The sequence below is a fragment of the Musca domestica genome, unplaced genomic scaffold (assembly GCF_030504385.1).
Source record: "Musca domestica strain aabys unplaced genomic scaffold, Musca_domestica.polishedcontigs.V.1.1 32, whole genome shotgun sequence".
Classification (NCBI taxonomy): domain Eukaryota; kingdom Metazoa; phylum Arthropoda; class Insecta; order Diptera; family Muscidae; genus Musca; species Musca domestica.
In genome coordinates, this window is record NW_026712311.1 from 9,245,123 (window position 1) to 9,270,481 (window position 25,359).

General features: G+C 37.1%; 4 protein-coding genes across 6 annotated transcripts; 1 reads left to right on the forward strand and 3 right to left on the reverse strand.

The window, feature by feature from the left end:
- Positions 1 to 118: 118 nt before the first annotated feature.
- On the reverse strand, positions 119 to 2,103 carry LOC101890425 (transmembrane protein 115). The gene is made up of 2 exons (XM_005182523.4): positions 979 to 2,103; positions 119 to 915 (listed from the first exon to the last, which is right to left on the reverse strand). Exons 1-2 carry the CDS (start codon positions 1,860 to 1,862, stop codon positions 426 to 428), a joined length of 1,374 nt encoding a protein of 457 aa, XP_005182580.2. The 5' UTR covers positions 1,863 to 2,103; the 3' UTR covers positions 119 to 425.
- Positions 2,104 to 3,299: 1,196 nt separating this feature from the next.
- LOC101890594 (protein transport protein Sec61 subunit alpha) lies at positions 3,300 to 7,600 on the reverse strand. Its single transcript, XM_005182524.4, has 4 exons — positions 7,378 to 7,600; positions 7,050 to 7,117; positions 4,848 to 5,939; positions 3,300 to 4,770 (listed from the first exon to the last, which is right to left on the reverse strand). Exons 1-4 carry the CDS (start codon positions 7,382 to 7,384, stop codon positions 4,507 to 4,509), a joined length of 1,431 nt encoding a protein of 476 aa, XP_005182581.1. The 5' UTR covers positions 7,385 to 7,600; the 3' UTR covers positions 3,300 to 4,506.
- A 1,939-nt stretch (positions 7,601 to 9,539) lies between these two features.
- LOC101890766 (UDP-N-acetylhexosamine pyrophosphorylase) lies at positions 9,540 to 12,635 on the reverse strand. Of its 3 annotated transcripts, none has more exons than XM_011293804.3 (3): positions 12,453 to 12,635; positions 11,713 to 12,060; positions 9,540 to 10,862 (listed from the first exon to the last, which is right to left on the reverse strand). In XM_011293804.3, the coding sequence occupies exons 2-3, from the start codon at positions 12,047 to 12,049 to the stop codon at positions 9,751 to 9,753; spliced, it is 1,449 nt and encodes a 482-aa protein (XP_011292106.1). In that variant the 5' UTR covers positions 12,050 to 12,060; positions 12,453 to 12,635; the 3' UTR covers positions 9,540 to 9,750. The 3 variants fall into 3 exon arrangements, with proteins under 3 accessions (XP_011292106.1, XP_058981199.1, XP_011292105.1); XM_059125216.1 differs by lacking the exon at positions 12,453 to 12,635 and adding an exon at positions 12,323 to 12,430; XM_011293803.3 differs by lacking the exon at positions 12,453 to 12,635 and having other exon boundaries at positions 11,713 to 12,301.
- An 8,438-nt stretch (positions 12,636 to 21,073) lies between these two features.
- LOC101889412 (uncharacterized) lies at positions 21,074 to 24,288 on the forward strand. The gene is made up of 2 exons (XM_005182517.4): positions 21,074 to 23,264; positions 23,355 to 24,288. Exons 1-2 carry the CDS (start codon positions 21,414 to 21,416, stop codon positions 23,994 to 23,996), a joined length of 2,493 nt encoding a protein of 830 aa, XP_005182574.2. The 5' UTR covers positions 21,074 to 21,413; the 3' UTR covers positions 23,997 to 24,288.
- The last annotated feature ends 1,071 nt before the right edge of the window (positions 24,289 to 25,359 follow it).

Here is a 25,359-nt window from a genome sequence, read left to right on the forward strand (position 1 = left end):
GTTTTTGAAAACCAACTTAAATTTGTATTGTATCCAAGTTAATCTGGTCTGGAATTTGAACGAGAGAAAACAATAAATTAAGAATCAATCGGGACTTTTATATTAAAAAAAAATCATGTCATGTCCTAAAAGCATTTTATTGCATTTTAATATTTATTTTTAACATAATAATAATTACATATAAAAAAGAGAAACGAGAATACAACTTGGAGGGAAGGAAATGGCGATTCCCTTCGAAGAAGAAACATGTGGAAATGTACCAACTATACTTCAAAATAGTTTCTAGGTAGTTTTTATACAGGTTAAATAAAAATATAATAAAAAACAAAAAATCACTGCTAAGCGTGTTTGCAGCAGCATCGTCATCTTCGTCGTGTTCACACTTTTAGCTGATAATTTTGCTACTACTTCTTATGCTACATTTTTCATTGGGTTTCGCCCTCTACATCGATGAGTAATGCTTTATCACTATTGGTATCGACAAACTCGCTAGTAGCTATTGCAGAATTCTCTGCAGGTGGCGTTTTGGGAGGCGGCGCAGGCATGGGAATGGCTATGGGGCTCATTGTGCTGATCATTCGTGGTTCTGATCGGGCCGTGGTGATGGGCTGGGATGGTGACGCTGACTGGGCCAAAAAAGGTGGCGTTTGTATTTCGGCATGCCCGCCGCTATGGTGGCTGTGGCCCGAAGCATTATGTTGGTGTGCACCACCAACATGTTGATGGCTGTGTCCACCATGACTTCCATGGCCATGGCCATGGCCATGATGATGTTTATGTTGATGCTGGTGGTTGTGACTATGACCGTGACCGTGACCAGCTCCAGCCACTGTAGGAAATGATTTTGGTAACGGTGTGTGTTTTGTGGTTTCTGTTGCCTTTAAACGTTCGCTTAGTGCCTTCAATGCGATTTGTCTGCAAAGAAAAATATCTCAATGATATAGCCCATAACAATAATAGTCGTATGGTACTACTTACCGCCTCCTTTCTACGTCATGTGGATCTACACCGGGCATTGAGATTGAAACGGATGTTAAATTGGCGGCGGAAACTCGCGGTGGGGCCGGTGGTTTTACCACACCCACCTTTAAACAGCACCCATATATTGGCTTGACCAATATCTGTATTACCGGCTGCATTATATTTGGAAAGAAACTGGCAAAAGTAAAGCTTTCGGAACTATCGCCTTTACCATTGGGATGATGCTGATAGAAACGTAAGTATACCCATGACACCAAAAGACCCGAAGCAAACATGGCAGGATATGTGCCATCCAGCATATTCACTGCCCAGAATATAATGGATAATATCAGCACGGACAATGGGACATTGCGATTGGTCAGTTTGCCCCAGCGTGTTTTGAAGATCAGATGATCTGGCATAATCTGACGAACAGCAACACATATACCAGCTACATAACCAGCCAAACCATGGATATGAACATCAAACAAAATCTGCGGGTTCTTTGTTATCATGTAGTAGAACAAATAATACATGGTGGTCAGGATGGACACACCAAAATTGCTCAGGGCAAAGAATTTAAACATCTCCATTTGACCCCACAAGGGTTCGATCATTTTGCCGCACAGCCCCACTGTTACAACATCTACCAACACCTCCCACCAATGCAATTCGATGAAGCAAAAGGTAAATGCCGTCCATATCCAAAACTCGGCATTGGGCAGAATATAGCCAGGAGTTACGGTCAAAAATAATACTGCAGTCTCGCTGAACGATAGTAAATAACCGACTATTGTTATCAAACATATTAGCGTAATTACGGGAGACGTATTGCGAAGCAGTGCAGATCCTTGCGTCCTCAGATATGGCCAATTCCGATTAAGAATGTGTGTTGTCGACATTTCGTCGTATTCTCCCACTTGGTACGTTGTTCGCCAATTATATTCTCTTCATGTACTCCGATTGTGAAATTTCAAATCTGAAGACAGTAGGTAAGGTAGCCTAAATCTGGATTACAAGAAGCAATGGAATTTGTCCAACAAATTCATGAAATTACCAAAAATTCCTCCCTTAGAACTAAAGATAAGTTAAGAGTTGTGTCGTTCCGGAACGAAATAGTTCAATGAAACTATTCTACAAAAGGAACGCTCGGAACCATACCGGAGAGTTTCGTTCTTCTAGTTCCTTTGGTTGATATAGTTCTTTAAGTTCATCTAGTTCTTTTGCTTTCGTACATCTCGTTCTATTGACAATTTACAAACACACACACACACGAATAGTTATACGAAATAATGGCTCTGTTCCAATACCTGCGAGTATCTACTAGTTTTGAACATCTTTTTATACCCTCCACCATTGTATGAAGGTTATATTAAGTTTGTCATTCCATTTATAACACCTCGAAATATAAATTTTAGACACCATAAAGTATATATATTCTTGATCAGCATAAAATAAGTGAAAAATATTGATTAGCGATGTCCGCCTGTAAAAATCACTCTAGCTTTCGAACGAAATGAAGAAGATTGACAAAATTTTACTCAAATATATATTATGTCTGAAGAACTTTTGGTATTGAAAATGTGTTATGTAGGCCCACGTTTTGGTATAGCCCCCATATAAGGTACCTGACTATTTTCGATATAGCGACATTATTCACCGGTATTGTTTCAAATTTGGTATTTGAAGTTCCAAAGGGATACTACAGCCTATGAGGGGAGATTGTCTGTGCAGGTCCACGCCCCCATATAAAGATACCTCCCGATATTCGGTATTTTGATGATTTTACCGACATTATTCACCGGAATTGTTTCAAATTTGAAGTTCGTAATAGATACTACAGCCGAAGACTGAAAATTGTCTTTGCAGTTCCACGTGTTCGTATAGCCCCCATAAAGCGGAACCTCCCGATATTCGGTATTTTGATAATTTTAGCTACATTATTCACCGATTTTTTTTAAGTTTCGCATTTGAATATTGTAATGGCTTATGACAAAAGTTACCTATGCAGGTCCATGTCGTCGTGTAGACCCCCATAAAACAGCTACATTCGGTATTTGTAAAATTTTAAAAAAAAATTTTAACGGATTTTATTGTTTTTGAGAATTGCCAAATTCGTTCCAAATGGTGAAGAGTATTCAAAGTTCGGCTCGGCCGAACTTACAGCTTTTTTACTTGTTTATAATATGGCCGGCAGATTTTGTTAAACTTCTTTTCCCGGTCACCTCAGAAACACTCGACTTCCTGCTCCTTTAAGAATTATTTTCCTCGTATTGCGATTCTTGTCTAAGTTAACAATAATTAAATAAAGTCTGTCATACAGAAAAAAAGAAACAAAATTTCTTTGAATTATTTTCTTTTGTATTTTAATTCTTATTACAATCAATATTGAACCTATTTACTTCATTATTATCTTTAATAATTTCACAATCATTGTATCGTATTTAATAAAAAGAAAATAAAAGATTTTAATAGCATTTCTAAAATTACTGCAGATTTCTTCTGTTTTAAAATGAAAAGGATAAAAAGAAATGTAGAAGCAGTCTTTAGCAGTAAGAAACGACAGCAGTTTTAGAAACACTATTATAAGAATGACAAAAAAAAAAAACACTTTAAAATAGGCTATAGATTCAGTAGCCGAAGCGATAAATGTCTTATCTTATCTCGAAATATTATTTAAATTGTTTAGCACATAAAACCCGAGGAAAGTTTTAGTGATTTTTCAGGACTTTATTAATGGAAGGAAAGAGGATGACGTCGACTTCTTATTTTTAATATTTTATAAAAATAACTATTACTAAAGGTGGATTTTTAATTGTTTCTTTGCTTCGTAAAGGTGTTCATTACATATTTCGTACGAGTTCTTTTTGCTATGAATTAACAAAATAACGGCGCAGATAAGTTCAGTGGATGATCTACAGAAAAATGTTAGTCAATAGAAAGTTTTAGAGATATTACAATGGACGTTTTTTTGGTTTGATATCTTTTCACACCCACCCCAACTGCCAACTTAAAAAAGGAAACCAAAAATTGTTTGTCTTGTACTGTAGTAAAAAAGTATCAACAGCTTTGTTGGGTTTTTATTTTTTGTAAATCTTACTTAATCGATACAAAAAAAACTTAAATTCAATGATATATTTTCATGCGTAGATGGAGGCATATTATCGCTTTCAATGAAATGACGTTCTCAAATAAATTAGTGGAATTTCAGAAGGAAACAACAAACATGTTTTGAGGTTTTACCAAAACACAAAAAGCTTAAAAACAACTCTCTCACTACAGAGGTCGGTCGGTGTGAAAAGAATATCTAGGAATCTCATCTTTAAAAAATCTCTAAGAAAATTTAGAAATACTTGGCTAACATTTTTCGTTTGATTCACTCCCCGCACCTCTGCGCCTCACTTTTTTGTTGTTGTAATGGGTAAGTAAGTAAATTACAGAGAATTATTATAAAAATCCGAAGCGTAAAATGTTTCGGATAGTTGCTTATGAATCTAAACATACAACATAAACACACTTTGCTTTAAGCTGTATTTTTGGATATGCTTAGAACAGCAGCGTGCCCATACCACCCATTTCGGATTGTTCCTTAACGAAGATTTCGAAGTACTGATAGATGATGGTGACAGCCAACAGGATACCGGTACCAGATCCGATGGCACCCAAGAAATCGGCCAAAACAGACAGAGCGCCAATGCACAAACCACCGAAGGCAGCAGCTGTGGGAATATAACGGTTCAATTCATGGATCATAGAATTTTCACGATGGCCACGCATAACCATGTGTTGTTCTTTCAATTGTTTAGCAACCTACAAAAAAATAAAGGAAAAGAACAGCCAGATTAATAACGGTTTATAGTTGTTGCATGCATTAACAATAAACTTACATCCTTGGCAGAGCTTCCAGATACATCAATCCATGTCTTTGAGAAGAAAGCGCAAGAGCCCAACATGAAGACAATGTAAAGAATGGCATGAATGGGATCGGTTAAGATGTGACCAACACTTTCGGGTGGCGATAAATAGTAGCAAAGACCGCCAATGGGGTAGGAGCGAGCTGGGCCGCCACCACCAACATCAGCCCAAACGCCGAGCAGGTTGATGAAGAAGTTTCCTTGGAACTTAACAGCCAACATTTGCGAGATGACATACAAGTTGGATACGAGGGCGGATTGCAAGATGATGGGAATGTTGGAGGTGTAGAACAGTTTGATGGGATAGCTGCTGTATTGACCGCGATAACGGGCCGACTTGATGGGCAAATCGACACGGAAACCTTGGAAGTAGATGACAACGGCGAAAACGAGAACGGTGGCCAACAAGTTCATCAAGTTGGGCAAGTTTTGACGGTAGAAGGCTTCACGCAAGGCACGTACCTTATCGTTGCGGGTGGCCATTAAGTGGAACAAGGCAATGACAGCTCCTTCGAATTCAGTACCACGTCCAGTTGTAACAGTGGTGGGAGAGAAAGCCTTCCACACAATTGTCTCGCAAATGTTGGTGGCAATGAAGAGAGAAATACCGGATCCCAAACCATAACCCTTCTGTAACAGTTCATCCAACAACAAGACAATCAAACCGGCGGCAAACAATTGAATGATGATCAACAAGCAGACACCGGCACCAATTTCAGATGGATCGCCATACATGCCAGTCATCACATAAACAATGGCTTGACCAATGGTAATGACCATACCAAAGAGTTTTTGGGCGCCATTGAACAAAGCACGATCCTTGGGAGTGTCACCAACTTCGATGATTTTGGCACCAGCCAACAATTGCATAATCAAGCCAGATGTAACAATGGGAGAAATACCCAATTCCATGAGGGTACCACGATTTGAGGCCAAAATCACACGAATCCAATAGAAAGGATCAGCGGAGTCGGAACTCATGATACCGAAGAGAGGGATTTGACAGCATACCAAGAAGATGAAGAGCGTTATGGCGGTCCATAGCACTTTCTCTCTGAATTGGATCTATAATAAAGGTTATGGAAGAGGATATGACATTTGTATAATTCTTGTAGATATTTGGAAACAAATATTTTAAAACATTTATGTGCTGGATGATCCTATGTAGTTATCTAGCGATTATGTTCAAAAATAATTGAAAAGCTAAGTTCCTCTGTCAAAACTGATAACATATTGTGCAGAGTTTTTACTGCTTGATTATTACTATTTTGTAACATTAATTTAAACAATTTACTACTGACCTATATAAATAATTTGGAAGAAGTATGCCATCAAAACCTGTTACTGTAGTCCGCACAATAATAAACTAAATCATTCGTTTAATAATGCTTCAAAGCATAAAATACTCAAGTCATTGAACTATCCATAGGTAGGTATCAAAAATACAAACTAAAGACATTCATTGCAGACAGTGTGGAAATTAAATAGTTTTGTATATTTCGGTCAAAAATTCTTTTTTTATTTTATTTTTGTTTCATGCATGCGTTGTAAAATGATTCTCTTTTACAATTTTCCAATTAGAGGCCCTTCAAACAATTTCTATTTGTGGCTATGTTTTGACAAGTGGTCGTGTGCTACGTAAGCAAAAAACAATCTAAACAACAATCAAGTGTAAATAAAGGGGGCCTCGTACAAGAGAAACGCAAAGCGCACGAAGGAACGAACTTGCATTCGGCAGACAGTGTACACGTTGTATACGTCAACATGAGACAAACGTCAAAAGAGGCAAATGAAGAAATGTCAAATTTTGAGATGAGAGAGAGAAAGCAAGGCTATAGAAAATTATATTTTTTAGATTTTACTTTGCCAACTAATTATGGAAAATTTAATAAATTAAATAAAAATGAAACAATATTTATTTTAATACGACTATTAATGATATGTACTTTCAATGCTATTATTTTTGACTCTGCCTGCGTGGCTTTGGCCTCGCATTTTCACTGCACATACAACTTCTAACTAAGGACAAGTAGAAAGTTGAAGACGTGAGATTAGTAGTTCGGGCGGCTAAAGAATGGCAATTTCCATGGGTTAGAGGAATCTTTGGCCTTTTCCATTAATTAAACTGGCATTATTTAGCCATTTTTTATATTTGTCTGTTGTTTAATAACTCACCTTGCGTTCAGGTTTGGCAATTTCTGGCAGTATACTGCAGAAGGGCTTTATGACTTCGAGGAATTTAACTGTAAAACGAAAGAATTGAAATATTAGTTTACACGTCACCAAATCAGGAGCACTTTAATGCACTGCATGCTTGGATGGATATGCAATAACATTTTCAATAGGAAAAATAATGCCGGATTCACAATTTCATATATTTAAGGCATCTCCACACCAGCCGGCTGTATACGTAAGCAAATTTGTGTATAAGCACTACATATCCATCATCAAAAGTTGAAATCTTTGTAAATTGCTCACTGTTTTTCTTTCTCGATTTACTTACTTCCCATGATTTAATTGTTTATTGTATTTAAAGCGTTTCTCGTAAATATTTATGAATTATTCTCCGCACTCAACCGATCAGTCAGTAATATAGAAAGTGAAATATATTCCCCCAATATGATTTCGTCAAATTGGGCTGGAACAAATCTCTTCAAACTCCACCACGAGAGCACGCAAACCTAAAGTACCGACGTTTAAAATTGAATGAACCAAATACAAGCAAGAAACATCACTTGGAGCTAGAGGTTCGTGTCAAGTGGGCTTCGTGTTCGTATACGTGTTCTTCGTTTCTATTCGTATTATGTTTTTGTGATGGTAGTGGTAAATAATTTGACATTTCTCTTTGTGTCAACTACAGTGACGTTAATCAAAATTTGGTGGTTGCCATATGGTGACATCGTTTTAATTCACTGCCAGAGAGAGAGTTAACAGCCGTTCAGGCATTTTCATAGCAATGAGCTTTTGTATAGATACTGTAGCCAATGTATGGTTGATTTAAAGAGTTTTTATTGTTTATTAATAACTAAACGTTACTTCAAATATACATATATGTGCAATGTATTAAATGAAGAGATCAAAATAAATATACTCTATGTAAAAAGTGAAAATAATCAAATCGATTTTACACACACGGACATTTTCGTTTTGTCACAAGTGAGCTTCCTTCTGTCTAGAAGGAATTTTGCGCCAAAATAAAGATTTGTTTACGCTTGGTTGTGCAAAAGTTAAAGTTTGTCTGTTTCGTGCCAATTGAGTTGAAAGTTGCAAATATTGTTATATTTCGATAAAATCAGTTTAAAAAATATAAAATTTGTGTTGTGTGTGATCATTAAGAATAAATCATGTGTTCATTGTACAAAAATCCTACCGTGCAGTGTTAAAATTGTTAATATGTTCACAGCTAAGTTATTCCCATTCTTTTAAATATATTTATTGTTTTTTGCAAAAAATATGTAGATATATCGTACATACAGTGTGTCTTAAGTTATATAATATTTATAAAATCAGTGCAAGAATGAATGGCAGAACAATATGTGTTTTGCAGTGAATATGAAATTAATGTGCTTAAAAAAAGAAGAGCAGTCGTTTGCAGCAGGTAAATATTTCAATCTTATAACGTATATATCCATAAAATAGGGTTTTTTCCAATTGGCCCATGGTCACGGGCACTAATCCAACTAGCCTCATAATAAGAATGTTGTCAGATACTTTAAAGTACCAAAAATCTTCACACCCAAAATTAGACAAAGCTTACGCCAGATCACAAATTCTGTTAAAAACTCTAGAAAGGTAGATTTCCTTCCAATATGAACCTTAGTGCCAGTTCAATTGGAAATTAAGGCTTAAGCCTTTGAAAATTTCAGTTTATACACGATTTATTTTAAAAAAGTTTCTTAAGACAATGGAAGGTAGGAATCCTCCGAAACCTGACGCCTAATTTTGTGAAACTTTGACCGAATTCTTGAGAAAGCGGTTTATATGATCTGATAATAGGAAATATGATTTTACAACTTATTCGTATTTTTTCTGTCAAATTATAGCTGATTTATTTAGAGGTTTGGTCTGATATCTTCAAAACAATAAAATTCAAGAATTTCAGTCATGGCCAAAAAATATTTTAACGTGTACTGTTGTAGCATATACCAATCCCGACTTTCATTCATTATCTTGAATATTGAAACCTCTAACTTGCTGACGGACATCGTTAAATCAACTTGCAATTTTATATCCAACTCACATTTGTAAAAACTTTTTTCGGTTTTCGACAGATATTTCGAGATTTTGCAAAAATAATGGCAAAGTTAATCCAGTCTGAGTATATTGGGCCATGCTCTGTTTTGGTAAATTTCATGCCTTTGGGAAACTAACGTTAATATGAATGGTTATTTTCACATTCAATATCGAAGTGCCTCCATCGAAGTTTACACTTTTATCAAGCTAAAATTCCAATTGTATTACCACTTCACGACTTTACATCTAAAATATTTTTTATTAAAATGCAAAAAAATTGTATTTAGAGGCATTGGAAGCTATTGCTCTTTAAATTTAATAAGAAATAGATAAGGTGTTTTCTTGCTCAACTTTTTATCTTGAAATTATTATCTTAGATTTTTTCGCAAACCCATTTCATTTCCTCTTCTTAATAACTGTAATTTCATAAAATTGTTTCGTCTAATACAAATTTTATTTTATTTTTAAACAACTAATTATATAAGCGAACAAAAATACATACAAATACAACAAAAATCTAGATGAATTGCACATTTTCGTTTAAAACAATTTAACAAACTATACAAAAAGTTAAGTATATGGAATTTTAAGTATCGAAATATTCAAATATCATATTATAGTCCAGAATTCGTACACATTAGATTTAGAGATGAGCGGCTGTATCACGATTACTCCTCAAATATAAAGGTGTTGTGAAGGATTTACCTTCGACCAACGGTGCCAAGTTCTCTCCTGCATAACTTACAAATGGTGATATTTCACATTCTTCGCCGTGCACTATGCCACCGGCTGCTTCCACATATTTCTTGTGTAGACGGTACAGATCGCTACGCGCTGTTGATGGACAATCTTTACCAGCCGAATCGGCATTCTTCAAAGCACTGAATTCCTCATCTCTGGGCACTTCCATGGCTACGAACTTTTGAGCAAATTCAAAAACATCGAACACAAATTTCTCAATCTTAATGCCATTAGGATTTTCCGGTTTAATGCGTTTGCCAGAATTGTCGATAAAAGGTATCTTCTTCTTTGCCACATGTAGTTTTAGTTCTTGCTCATATGTTGAGCCGATTTTTAGGAGGAAGTTCGTGGAGAAGAAATGATTGCATATATTGCCGGCACTAAAGGAAAGGCGGCCATCGGGATTACGCATTTCAGCTGTTTTTGCTGAGATTTCACTGTATTCTACCACCTGGTATTTACCATCAACTATCGCCACCACCCCAACGGCTTCTGTGGGTGATGATTTTTCAACAACTTTGGCAGCGCAGTCAGCATTTTCCCTCACACAGTAGCCAATAAACACAGGGTCGGCTACTTTGATCAATATATTGTCCACACTATGGGCATGTAAATATAAAATACCCCTCTTTGTCAAGTCATCTAAAATTCCCTGGTTTTTCAAGGCACGATATATTCCACCATTGCCATCGGGGGCACGGGCTATGCGATGCTTTTGATCTAGCATTATTTTGCCATCGTATTCATAGCACGGCAATGCACCCTGTTTGAACATAACAACATTCTCCTTTTTGAGGCCAAAGTAATTGTTGCTCTCAAAGTATTCCAATGTTGGCTGTAGGGTATGCTCCGAAGTCATAATATACCATGTTATGGTGCCCTTCTTGCCAGTTGCCTCAAAAGCCAATTCTTCAAGTTTGATAATACGTTCTGCCTGTATACGGAAAAGTGTTTTGCCCGATTGCAAGCCAACATCATACATGCCTTTGGGATAGGCAAAGCCCAATCTGGTTCCTAAAAAGAGAAAAAATGCAAAAGAGATCTCAATACATTGTTCGACCAAAAAAGTTGTTTAAGCAAAAAATGTTCCGTTTTCAGTTTCATTTGACCTTTAAAACTTGTTTCATGATGATGGCACTGTGGTTGTGTTTGTCGTTGAAACCGCTGCCTGCAGAACTTGTATTCAAAGGTGTCTCGTAAATATGAACCACTATGTCTAAAGATTTCATAAAAAATGAAGCTGTTTGTTGTTAATTGATTTTAAGTGTCAAATGTTTGTACATCGTTATCAAAAACATAGACTAACTTTGTGCCTGAATTTTAAGGTGGTTATAGTCTGGGGAATGCGATAGATTGTGGTCTCCTTATGGCTTTGTTTACGTGTTAAATTACAATATAACCAAAACAACAGCAAAAGAAACCAACAATGTGTGGTAACTTTTGGGCCAAAGTTACGCTTAAACCCATTACTACGTAGCACCAACATACATATCTAGCATACAAAAGAGCAATGACTCAGATAGGGTTACAATCGATCGATCGAAAGAAAGAAAAGCCATAATTACTTCTGCATTCCAATCTTTGCTTCAAGGTTTTTAGAAAGGAACTTATCTCTTACACGCTGCAACTCTTTGTTTTCTTCGGGCGTTATTGGATTCTTGTTCGTTACACAAGAGTGGATTTTATTAAGGCGTGACTTGAATGCAAATTTAAATACAACTATTTAGTATAACAGTTGAAAAGCCAAGAATAACTTGTTGAGATTACAACAATGCACTGCACAGCTGCCTTGCTGGCGATTGTTAGAAACCGTTTGAGGTGAATGTACTGTAACTGAACTTTTCTTCTCTTGTTTAACACTTACCTTGTCCACCAGCCATGAGCAATACGCCAACATGTCCCAAAGATATTTGTTTTAGACCCTCCTCACGATAGCTATTCAAAAGTTCCTCGGGAGCTCGGGATATTCTTATCAATTTGTCGTCTGGCAAAGGCTGTAAACGGTCGTCTAATTTGAGGCCATTTTGAGCCAATGAAGAAGTGGCACGATCAAAATATTCCTTCAGTTCATTTAAATCCAATTCAGATATGTCTTGTTCCAATTGTTTACGCTCGTCTTCGCTTAATTCATCCCAGAACTTAAGAAGATGCTCTTGGCCAACCTTCTGCAGTCGTTGGTGCAATTCTGCGTAGTCAGTCATGATGCTATTGGCTAAATGCAAGAAATCAAACAACGGTCTTAGTACCACTTGGTATTCGTAATGTATCGACAAATGGAAGGAGGTGAATTGAAACGAACGACCAACCGCTCGCTTTGGTAATTGATTTGTAACTGATTCACAAGCGAGTTTGACGTTGTCTTTAAGCTCTTGAAGCGAGCAACAAATGAAGCAATGAAACAAGTCAGTCAGCCAACCAGCCAGACAGACCACACTATGCTAAGACAAAGCGCGGCAGCAGGCAATGAATATTACCACTTTCTGACTTTCGGGGTTTGAGCGAGCGAATCAAAGCTCCACCATTCCCAGCTAGGCCAAATGACGTCTACAAACTTCTATGTAAATTTAGGTTGAGTGGTATCTAGCCTCGGCCGAGATTACTTACACTAGTAGAGGACGCTGTAGAATAAACTGTTCATATATATATTTTATCAGCACTTATTTCGATGTGCCTTTATGGAATTTATCTTAAGTTTTCCATTCAGTTGGCTTTTATTTACTTTTCGGCTTCTCGCTTGTTATGTTGTTATTGTTGTTTTTGTTTTGTTGTTATCACTGGTCTCTGGCAGCAAGCAGAAAGAAAATGAAAACAAAACGAAATAAAAGAAGAAAAAGTGTTTAAAAGTCTTATGGCATGTTTACACATATGTCTTTATTGTGAAATGACATTTAACGTCAAATAAATCAGGTAGAGCACAATATTACAGTCCAGGCTAGTTTACACACAGTGTTAATAATGTTAGTGCGCATATTATTGTATACATAAGTCAAAATTATCAGTTTATATGTGAACCATAGACAAATGAAAATATAGACAACGAAATGCTCTCACCGTTTATCTTTGAAAAAAATCGAATCAGCAGATGTCGTCTATATCGTTTCAGGGGTTTGAGTGGGAATATTGAAGTCACTCAATTCTAAAACGTTAAAAATAACAAAAACTGTAGGATATTTGTCAGTTGAAAATTATTTCATAATAAAAGAAATGTGAAAAGTACGTGATGACATCGAAAAATAGTATGTAGTATATCTCATCTGCATAAGCCACATCAGCGTCAATGGCCGATATAAAATGATATTTTTCTTAACGATTTAAAGGTTAATACAGACATTCTTCGTTACAACTTTTTGTACAAGACTCCACATTGTGGTACAGGGTATTATGATTTTGTTTATAACAGACAAAAGGCGAAAGATAGGACAAGACATCCTCAAAATGTGGCAACCTTGTGAAAATATCTCTGTTGTTATGATATCATAACAATATAGTTCCCAATGTTAATTGATTTAAACCGCTAAGACAATGTGCAAATTTTTAGAAAGGTCTATGGAATAGAATTTTAAAATCAATTTTTTGGACTTTTCAAACTTTTATTTGTAATCTGTAATTGTGGTTTTTATATTAAAATGCCTCTGTCATGAGCAGTTACTCTATGTATTGTAGACACAAACCATTTGCTCAAAATGCATTTTGTTTAGTCTTTACCATTTTAGGACTTTGCAAAAGGAAACGAGATAGACTCATAGTTCTTTTTGAATCACATTCTGAATCGATTTATGCATGTCCGCCTGTCTGTCCGTGTATTTTGCAGGTCGCATTTATAGCTCGATTGTGATGAAATTTTGAGCAGGTATTTTATTGGGGCCAAGGACGAACGCTATTGAAATTGTTGATAATCGGTCTAGAAATATATATATAGCTCCCATATATTTTCGCCCGACTTCAGGTTTATTGTGCACCAAATGCGTAATATAAGGCAACATTTAATAAAGTATGTAAAAGTTGGTGAAAATCGGTTGAGATATACATAGCTATAGTTTCAATATATATGTTTCATCCGATTTGGTGTTTAAGACCCACATTCGTAATATGCACTCCACAACAATGATGTTTGGTTCCAGATATCAGATACAGCTCAGAAATACCTCTGCCAAACGATATCAAGATCGGTTCAGATTTGAATATAGCTCCCCAGGTTCTGGAACAGACCAAAAAATTTATCGAAGCACATTCGACGACAAAACTTGATGCAATATAGATATAGCTGTATCTGAAACGAATGTGCTTCGATAAATTTTTTGGTCTGTTCCAGAACCTGCAAGAATATTGAAATGATATAAAGATGACCGATTTCACTTTATGATATCGAAAAAAATTCAAAACTAGTAGATTCTTGCAGTTTCTGGAAGAGAGCATTTTTATGTTGGTTTTCGTGAGTGCAATATCATCATTATTCCTAATTGATTTCATTTATTTGACTAACTAAATAGTTAAAAATAGATTTTAAATCTTGGCACATATCCACTTTTTTGTAAGGCTCGGTATAACTTGAAGTTATGTTAAAATATATTTATGCCCCTATAGCAGCTTACATTTTCAAAATTGGTTTCTGGACAACAACATTAACGAAGCGAAAGGGAAGAACCGGTGTAACAAAAGGTTAATGGCACCAAAAAGGTGGATATAAATCCATCTATATATGTATGTATGAAACAACAAAATAAAATGGTTATTACCCGCATTTTTTTCAACGTGGAAAAGCGCAATTGTGATCATGTATCCACTGCATACATTTGTGGAATATAAACAATATAGGGGCTATGCTGCATATGCGCAAATCAGAGACAGTGACAATCATGTTTTTGACACACCAACAATGATCTGAAAACATAGTCAAATTTATCGTTTAATTGCAACTGAATACATTCAGATGAACCTTCGTACCTTTATAGTAGTGTTAGTATGAGTGCATGTGTGTGCGCACTAGCATAAAGGTAGCATGCACCCATACCTCCAATACACACTAGGTGTTTCAAGTATTTATTTACACACAAATGGTTATGACAAACTACGTTTGTTGGTGTGTATGTCTTTCCGTCCGTCCGTCCAACTCTGTCACACAAACAACCCACCAACCATCCAGCGGGACCGACAGTCTTTTTATCTGTGTTTTGTGTCGCACAATGTAGTCACACTGCGATTAAATCACAATCTTCAAGGGTGGGTTTCTTCCCCCATTGTCGAACTTCTTAAGATAACAAGGAATTACGTCGTTGGTCTTCGGCACCGCATTGTATGCGGAATGCGGCTGCTCCTGACTGATTTGTGAAAACAATAAAAAGATTGAAGACAATTGCGTTCTAGCTTGGAGAGATTTACAATACCGGCTTGAGCAGCTGAGCAATATTTTCTCCCTTCATTACATTTGACTATTTTGCACACCTTGACGGTTTTCCCAGACAAACACATACACACACGTATGTATCTTCGGACAAATACCGGTAGGTATTTCCTTTCTTTGGACTTATGTGCATACGTATGTATGTATGTCTTGCATAGAGAAAATCCTTTCAACAATCAAAGGAGAAAATGTGTGCTGTAATAACAACAAATACCAGGAACGGATGGATAGTAATTAAAGAATATAATCAATTATTTCCGCCCGATATTTAATATTGTGGAATATAAGAATATAATTATATGAGAACAGGACTTCTTCCTATTCGTATATTTTTGCTTCGTTAACATGTAAAATTATTTTAATTTTGAAAGTAGGCAGAAACATTCAGTTCCGGCAGAAAATTTTGATAGTTCCGAAATCACACATACACACTTATACGATAAATAGGGTAGATATAGGGTATCAGGAGAATGATTTTATCTTAATTCATCTCTTTATTTAAGCCTGTCTGCCTGGCTGGCTTGTGCGCAAGATTTCTCTTGGAGAAAGTATCCGAAAACATGTTCGGAGATGGTTACTATCTTTCAGCTCCTTCTGGTACCTCCCCATCAAAAGTTCAAAATTTTACAAATAAATACAAACCTTATCTTTAGGGAAATAGTTCAATCTTGGCAGATTATAATATTTATATATATAACTTAGATCAGGTTTGATACTGGACAATATTGGCTCACCCGTTCTCGCTCTTTTAAGAAGGCTGTTATACATGTTCTCACGTTGTTATATGTGTTCGCACCTTTACTGGTTAGACCCTCCACCATACCTTGGAGTGTACATTAACTTTGTCATTCCGTTTGTAATTCCTCGAAATATTCATGTCAGACCCAACAAAATAAATATATTCTGAGTCCATTTAGCGATCTCCGTCTGTCTGTTGTTATCACGCTGTATTTTGGCAGTAGGCAGGTTAAGTTTGTAAACGGGTCATGTCGGTCCACGTTTTCGTATAGCCACCATATAACGTGCCAATTAATATTGGATATTTTGATGTTTTTAGCGATGTTATTGACCGGAACTGAATATGATAATGGAAGATCTTACTACCACTTATGACAAAAAAGTACTTATGCATTGTCCACGTCTTCGCAAGTCACCATGTAGGGATACCTTCCGATACTCGGTATTTTGACTATTTTAGCGACATTATACACTGGAATTGTTTCAAACTTCGTATTTGAAGTTCGTAAAGGACACTTCAACCTATGACAGAAATTGTACATGCGGGTTCACGTCTTTGTATACCCCAGATATAACTGTAGCTCTCTTTCTTCGGTATTTTGATGTTATTAGCGACATTATTCAACGCAATTGTTGTTTTAAAATTTGTATTTGAAGGTCCTAATGGGTACTACATCCTATGACAGAAAATTGTCCGTGCAGGTCCACGCCTTCGAATAGCCCCCATATAACGGCCCCTGCATATATTCGGTATTTTGATGATTTTATCCACATTATACACCGGAATTGTTTCAAATTTCGTATTTGAAGTTCGTAATGAATACCACAGCCTATGACAGAAAATTGTCTGTGCTGGTCCACGTTCAAATTGCACAACAAAATACTACGGTACCCCGAACAAACATGCCAACACTGTTTGATATCTTCAATTAATAGAACCAATATCTTCCACGTATACGTCTTAAAAGGACTCATCATATCATTAGTCATCATAAGTTTACTTATATTCTATTGATTAAAAATCACTCTATCTATAGAAGAACTTTTAGAACCGAAGATAGAATCTTCAAAGGCTCTTGATGGAGTTAATCACGCAATGCTGTCTAAGGCATGGTTGAAATGTCAGTTCTTCAACGACATGAGTTTGTGCCGGCCCTACCTTAGGTTACAAAAAGCTAACATTCGGTAAGTCAACAATTCATAGACTAAAACTAAGAGTTCCCTAATGTGGAGTGCCTTTTTTGGAAACTTGTTCTTGGCATATAGATCCATTGTCACTGACATTTGGGATCGATGGAATCACACTTAATTCTCTCTTTATTGCGAGATATATAAAAAGTTCAGGACATGTGGGTAGCTTGTTTAAATCGGTTACTTATACCGCATTTATTTTTTGGGATTTAGTGAAAAGTAGGCACAGTGTTCTTAAGTCTCTTGCTGGTAACACTTGAAAAATTGATAAGGATACCTTGATGGCCTCTTGCGGCACCCGAGTGATCTGCTAACGTAAGGGCAAAAAAATTAAGAAGTATTATGTGCTGTTTACTTTATCTCTAATTGAGAAGCTTAGGGTTGTGTTGGCGAAATTTTCCTTAGTTTTCTATCCTGTAAATGACTTTAATTATTGAAAGTCTCGATTTCTGCTTATTATTCAACGAATGCTCTGTTCCAAAACCAACAAGGATCTACTAGTTTTGCATTTTCTTCGATATCATAAATGAAAATCGGTTATCGTAGAAAAAACTGTTACATTCTTGCAGTTAAGCGAAAAAATGTTTTATGTTACTTAGTTTGAACAAAGAGAGGAGTAAAAAAATAATATATAGTATATTTTAATAGATATAAAAACATATTTTTAGATGTTATTTTACATATTTTGTATTTTACTTATTATTGTTAATTTCTTTCTTTCAGCAAATTTGGATTGAATCTAAGATTTGACGAAGTTGAATGTAGAATTCGGTAAGTCTATTTTATAAAAATTTTAAAGTTATATTGCTCGTATATTTAGAAATTTTAATTTATATAAAATCAGTTATTTTATAACATTTACATCAACAAATATCTATTTAAAAATTATTCCTAAACTTTTCCTTTAGAGGCTTTTAAAACACAAACATATATATGTTCAGTTATAAAGTCAAGATTTGCATGTATTCATAATTTTAGTGGCAAAAAATGACCGATTTTCGTTGCTGCAGTTTTTTAAACCTTCAAGCCAAAGGCATACGCAAAAAATCATTCCAAAACCAATTCGTGTCCCATTTTATGGGTGCTATATAAACCTTGTTATGACATTTTTAAACTCCTCGCAATTGCGATTTTACACTCTATTCATGATGAACCCAAGATACTAAGTCGATTTAGACATGTTCGACTGTCGATTTATTTTAATCGCGTTATAATTCAAATGTGTATATTATTGTATTATATCAGTGGTAAATTTAATTCGAGGATAGGATATATATGCCCCAAATTAAGGTAAATTATAGATTCCTTATCCAAATAACCTTTTTTTGCCACTGGCTGTTAGGAAGTGTAGGTGAAATCTATTGACATTGCAACCATATAACAGTACTTTCCTATATTCGGTATTTCGAAATTTCTACTCAAATATAATTGAATGAGCTTTAACTTGGCATTTGGGATTCCTACTGAAGAACAGATATTCTTCTACAAAATGAATGCACATGGATCCAGAATGGCGCCAATGGCCCCACTTTTCGATAATCGCTATTTTAACAGATTTAGTTGATTAGTGGGGACAAGGCAAATTAGATGAATTTTTGCCTATGGCTCTCAAATAATGGTACCCCGTATATTCAGTAGTTCATGGTTTGATATAATCGAATGAGGCATTTTTAAGGATTAAGTAAAATTTACATCTTTTGCAGATTCCGTTTTACTTTTTAGCGAGGTCACCAAATAATGGTAGCGACTGATATTCGGTGTTTTAAAGGTTAACACAAAACGATAAAGCGATAAACCAATATGTATATTGGGCGCCACAACAGATTTTATGTATTTGAAGATTTTTATCGACATTTTGCCACTGTCCCTATATAAGCACAAAGTATTGAAAGTTCGGACAGATCGAACTTAACATTTTTAATTTTGTTTTATCGCCGTATATTCTATATACTAATTATTATCATTTAATAAGTAAAAAAGCTGTATGTTTGGTCGGGCCGATCTTTGAATACCCTCTACCACCTGGCAAATTTTCAAAAAGAATTAAATCCGTTATTTCGTATCCGTATATTAGAGTCTATACAATGACGTGGACCTGCATAGGCAAATTTTGTCACTAAAATATTCAAATGAGAAACTTGGAACAAATCGGTAATGTAGCTAAAATCATTAAAATACCGAATATAGGGAGGTACCATTATATGGGGGCTATACCAAAACGTGGACCTGCACCGACAATTTTCTGTCGTAGGCTGTAGTATTCATTACGAACTTCAAATACTTGAATACCAAACTGGAAACATTTTCGGTGCATAATGTCGCTAAAATCATTAAAACACCGAATATCGGTATGTGCCGTTATATGGGGGCTATATGAAGACGTGAACCTGCACAGACAATTTTCTGTCTTAGGCTGTAGAATCCATTATGAACTTCAAATACCAAATTTGAAACTATTTCTGTGAATAATGCAGCTAAAATCATCAAATCATACCGAATATCGGGAGGTACCATTATATGGGGGCTATACGAAGACGTGGACCTGCACAATTTTCCGTCATAGGCTGTAATAGCCATTACGAACTTCAAATACCAAATTTGAAACTATTTCTGTGAATAATGTAGCTAAAATCATTAAAATACTGAATATCGGGAGGTACCATTATATGGGGCCTATACGAAGACGTGGGCCTACATGGACCCACATTTTACATGAACCATAAGTCCTGCAGACATAGTACACATTTGAGTAAAATTTTATCAACCTACTTCATTTCGTTCGGATGCTAGACGGACGGACATCGCTAAATCGACATAGTATTTTATGCTGATCAGAATCATATACTTTGTGGGGTCTAAAATGTATATTTCGAGGAGTTACAAACGGAATGACAAACTTAATATGTCCTTTTTAATGGAGGGTATAAAAAGGACAGGAAAAAATTCAGGTATTCAGATATCCCGCGAATAAAGGTAGATGAATTCCGAGTCCAAAGTAATACCTAAATCATAAATATGCCGGTGAAGCTTTGGTTTTTTATGAATTTAATCTTGAGGAAGAAAATTTGTGTCGACTTTTACCAATTTTCTCTCGAAAACAATATTTTTGTGGAACACCGTGTCTACGGCATTACGCATTACGTTATATTGTTACACATCCCAATACATGCATATAATTATGTAGCTATGTATTCTTTGTATCTATACGCGATGTATGTATGTATTTACTTACAATTAACTGTCAGAACTTTAAATCTTGTAAAAAACCGGAGACACAATCACCGTTACGGCTTATGAAGATTGTGCCGGGGTCCCCTGGCAATTATTTGAACTGTTGAAGCAGAGCGTAATAAAAAACAACAACAATTCCATTTTCATAATGAACTAGTTATTTTACTATGACGACTGCGACTCGAGAACGTCTTTTGTGTTTTGGGCCAGGTGTGCATTTGGATTTACCGTGTACTGATCGCTCGCTACATGTTCCCAGCGAACGCCGCTACGAATGCCAGCACGTTCCATTCAAACATAAGTTTACGCGCCCAATGTCTGAAGGAATTTACCCTCGTGCGCATGTGTGTATGTGTTCTGCAATTACAACAACTAGTAGTCGTCTGAGCATGTCTTAAAGTAATTCACTGTGTCTTGTCTGTATGTTCCTGTACAGATGACTTGCTTTGGCTCGCTCTGCTACTCTTCCTCTTCGTGTATGTGTAGTTTCCTCAGTGGGTAATCCACCACCATTGCGCATCATGATTAACAGAAAACTACTACAGCTGCACTTTGTGCCTCGTTGTCGTGGTATTTCCCCTTGGTCCTCTAAGGTTTAGGGGTGACTTTCGCTCATGGCATGCGGCGTAGCAAAGATGAGAGTTACCTCTGGCGAGAAGAGACTTTTGATCAGTTAGGTTTTGTCCGTCAAACGTTGAGGAACTTTTCCGTCTAAAGAAGAAAGTATCCTTTAAAGTAGATAGTGTTGTAGAATCGTTGTAGTTTGTTGTGTTCACGCCCAAGTTTGTTACATTTGAGAAAAATAAAAACGTTAATTGTTTTGTTTGTTTATTAAATTGTTATTAAATATTTATATTGAACTTGTCCAAAGAAGTGTTTGAAACGAAGAGACCCAAAGAATTATCAAAGAGAGAAAAAAAGTAACAAGCCGTCTAACAAAACACAAAAAAAAAATATTGAATTTTAAATAAAGTAAAGAAAAAATTGAAAACCAACTTTTGAAAATGTCGTTCTCCAAAGCTAAACTCAAGCGTTTCAACGATGTTGATACCGTTGCTTGTGGCTCGCCAGCCCGCCATGCCACCAATGCTGAAGGCTGTGGCACCCCCACAGCAGCTGTTGCCGGTACGACCAGCACCACCACTGCCGCCCATCCAGAACGTAAGGAGCAAATAGAGAAATTCTTTAAGGATGCCGTTCGTTTCGCCTCCAATTCAAAGGAGGCCAAAGAATTTGCCATACCAAAGGAGGGCGGCCTCAAGGAAGACAAGAAATCGAAAGGTCTGCGCTTGTTTCGCACCCCCTCCTTGCCACATCGTTTACGTTTCCGTCAAAATTCCGATGTAACAGCAGCTGCGGTTAGTAACCTCAATGCGGGTGGTTCATCCACGGCCAGTTCAACCCCACTGCCCTCGGCAGCTACCACCCCCGTCAAAGAAATGCCCAAATCGGCCAGCCGTTTAAAGGGCAAGGAAGCCTTACACCAAGAGATCCGTCACAAAAACGAACTTATCGAGAATTATATGAGCCAAATTGATGTCCTGAAGCGTCATGTTGATCAACTAAAAGACACTGAGGCCAAACTGCGCGAGGAACATGCAGCAGCCCAACAGAAAACTGAGAACATGATCCATGACATGACAAATGAAAACAAGTCACTCAAGGAGCTCAATGATCAGCTAACACTCGACAATTCTCGGCAACTTGAGACCATTGCCAAGCTGGAATCTGAAATTCGTGAACTGAATGAGCAACATGCTGCTCAAGTTGCCGAATTGGCCAAACTCAGCGAGGGGCTCAAGGAAAAGAATGATCTGCTAGAGTCCGAAGCCAAAAAGCAAATGGAATCGCAATCGGCTATGCAAGTTCAAATTTCAAAACTTGAACAAGACATTCAAGAGGCCCAGAGTCGTTTGAATGCCGATGCCGAAAAAGCCAAGGAAAACTTTGAACTAATCGAGAACCTAAAGAACATCAATTCCTCGCTAATGGCTGATGTAAACAAGCTCAAGAAACAAATCGAGCAGGATGCTCTGTCCTATGCCCAAGAGAATAAGGTCATTCAGAACGAAATGGAATGCTTGAAGAACGAACGCAACACCCTGAAAAATGACTTGGCCAGCAAGTGTGACCTCATCAAGTCGCTGCAAGATGAACTGCTGGACAAGAACTGTGAAATTGATGCCCATTGTGACACCATCCGCCAGTTGTGTCGCGAAAAGGCTCAATATGTTGAGAAGGAACGTCTCATGAATTCGGCTGAAGAAAAAGTCCGTACTGCCGAGGCCCAGGCTGAGCAAAAGGTCCAGAAACTCGAGTCCGACCTGGAGAATGCCCTCGAGCGAGAGAAAGCTTACTGGCGCAGTGAGCTAGAGAAACGCCAAAAGCTGGCTGAGAACGAAATCATTAAAATCGAATTGGAAAAACAAGATGTCATGGTGCTGTTGGAGAGCACCAACGACATGTTGCGTGAACGTGACGAAAAGATCCAAAAATACGAGGATCAGTTGCGCAATGGCATCGATTATTATGTCCAATTGACTGACAATCTCCAAAAGCAGGTGGTTGACCTGAAAAACGATGTTGCCAAGACCATCACCGAGAAGTACAACTACCAATTGACTCTCAACAATACCCGATCAACAGTGAACATTCTCATGGAACGCCTCAAGAAGTCCGATGCTGATGTTGAACAGCTAAAGGCCGAACTTGAATCGTTGCAATTGGCCAAGGGTGCTTTGGAACAGAGCTATTTGTCATTGCAAGCCGAGCTGGAGTCGGTGAAGGCCCAGTTCCAAGAATCGGAGTCAGCTCTTGCAGCGCTGCGAGCCTCATCGGAAACGCTACAAAAAGAGGTATCCCTTAAAGAAACCATGTTCAATGAAATACTAACATCCGAAGAAGAGACCTTGGCTAAATTCACTAAAATTGCTTCTTCATTCCAGGAGCGCATCGACGGCGATGCTGCCAAATACCTGGACATGTACAATGAGCTCAAGAGCAAGGACGAGACACGTGAAGTTTATATGCAGGACATGAAAAAGGCTCTCGACGAATTTGCCACTGTTTTGCAATTCGCCCAGCTAGAGTTGGACAACAAAGACACCACCCTGACCAAGGTACGTGAAGAATGTGAACAGTTGAAACTGGAAAACATTACATTGAAATCGAAAATGGAGGAGAGTTCCTCGAAAGTGGCCACGCCCGTCAAAAAGAACAGCACCGATTTGGAGAAAATCGAAGTGTTGTTGAACGACTCGGAATTGCGGGCCGAATGCGACAAGATTGCGTCGTGGTTCCTAAGTTCAGCGAACGACAAGACTGTGCGCAACGATAGCTCAAGTGAAATCAGTGAACTGTTGAAACCCACCACGCCCAACAATAAGGCATCACGTACAACCTGCACGACACCTGTTCGTTCGTCGGGCGGCAAGGTAACCACAGTCAATACGCCACGAACACCACGCACACCAAAAACCACCTCGTCGCACACGCCACGCACCACACCCAAAAAGACTGTTCTCTTCCCCGGCAAGGAAAACATTCCCAGTCCCCAGAAACAGGTGCTGAAGGCGAGAAATGTGTAAAGGCTGGACGTCGACAACGAGCGGTAGCTACCCTGATAAAAATGTATTTATAAAAAACAAATTTTAGGCTAAATCCTAGATTAAGTTCTTTCTTATTAGAAATTATATGTCTAACCACCCTTAGAGAATAAAAAGAAAGCGAATTATGTTAATACAAGCTCCTCCAACAAAGTCCCTACTTCGTAAGCATTCCCAAGCAAGATGTCTTTTTTTGTATTCTATGTTCTACAAGCATTCCATTGTGGATGAGATTTGAAAAAGAAATATACTTTTTGAAAAATTTAAAAATAAATGGTGAATTTTTTGTTTGGGTTTTCCTTCGAGGATGTCAGGGGATGTGGAAGAAAAATATTTCCCACGATCACAATTGAAAACAATTAATCAAAGATCCATTAGACTTTCGTTTCTTTCTCGGCGACAAGAGATTTTTATATCCATTGTTTTCACTTTGCAGAGAACAATAGGAAAAAGGAAGAGGAGTATTTCCTGTTTTGAGTAACAGCAAAGAAATAAAAATGATTGATGCACTTCTACATCGCAAAAAGAGGCCACAGTTTTACTCGATTTTTTTACCTTCAATTGTTCCCATTGCCTAAGGTGACGCAAAGTTAAGGGTGATTTGAAAGAACAAATGTGACTTCCATTTACCTTCGTCGTGCAACGTCTGGTAAGATCATTAGACCGTGAGAAGAAACCGTCCGTGTATAGGAATTCTAATTTGCGCAGATGTTCAAATTACCAATGTGTGTTGATGTGGTGGCTATTTCAATTTTAGGGGGATGTTTTTGTCTAAAAAATTTAGTGCAAAGAAAATATTAAAAAATTGTTTTAGATATGCGTTGTAATTTAAAGAGAATATTTCTTCTTTCGTCACCATATGCCCATAATGGAGTTAGGAACTTTTAAGACAAGAATGACCCCTTCGTCCTCTTGGACAATATAAAGCATACAGATTTTATGCTTCTCTTGACTTTTAATGGGGATTTTTTATTTAAAAAATGATATCAGCCTTCGAAATTATCAAATTGTGCAGCAACCAAAAGAAGAAATAGCATAAAATTTTAGAATAAGTCAAGATTTGTTCGAATTGGTCACCTTTGGAACGAATTATAGCCTTCAAACTGCCAATAAAACCATCACACGCTGCCTGAATGTTGCTCTGTGGTATTTTGGCCCATTCTCTGAAAGGCGCTTGCTTGAGGTGATCGACACTTTGGTATTTTTTAGTGTCAACCTGGCTTTCCAAAATACTCCAGACACAATAGTCCAACGGACTGGTATCCGGAGATTTTGGTAGCCATTGTGCACTGCAAATGAAGCAAGGAACCTCATTTTGTAACCATTCTGAGTTATTGCTGAGTGT

Excerpts from the sequence above, each read along its gene's own strand:
- LOC101890594 (XM_005182524.4), bottom strand. Across the intron at positions 5,940-7,049 it reads TTGCCAAACCTGAACGCAAG|ATCCAATTCAGAGAGAAAGT; the intron begins GTGAGTTATTAA and ends CCTTTATTATAG. Across the intron at positions 4,771-4,847 it reads CTGGAAGCTCTGCCAAGGAT|GTTGCTAAACAATTGAAAGA; the intron begins GTAAGTTTATTG and ends ATTTTTTTGTAG.
- LOC101890766 (XM_011293804.3), bottom strand. The coding sequence starts at position 12,049 with ATGACTGACTACGCAGAATTGCACCAACGACTGCAGAAGGTTGGCCAA. Across the intron at positions 10,863-11,712 it reads GCTCATGGCTGGTGGACAAG|GAACCAGATTGGGCTTTGCC; the intron begins GTAAGTGTTAAA and ends TTCTCTTTTTAG.
- LOC101890425 (XM_005182523.4), bottom strand. The coding sequence starts at position 1,862 with ATGTCGACAACACACATTCTTAATCGGAATTGGCCATATCTGAGGACG. Across the intron at positions 916-978 it reads CATGACGTAGAAAGGAGGCG|ACAAATCGCATTGAAGGCAC; the intron begins GTAAGTAGTACC and ends TTTTCTTTGCAG.
- LOC101889412 (XM_005182517.4), top strand. The coding sequence starts at position 21,414 with ATGTCGTTCTCCAAAGCTAAACTCAAGCGTTTCAACGATGTTGATACC. Across the intron at positions 23,265-23,354 it reads CGGAAACGCTACAAAAAGAG|GAGCGCATCGACGGCGATGC; the intron begins GTATCCCTTAAA and ends TCTTCATTCCAG.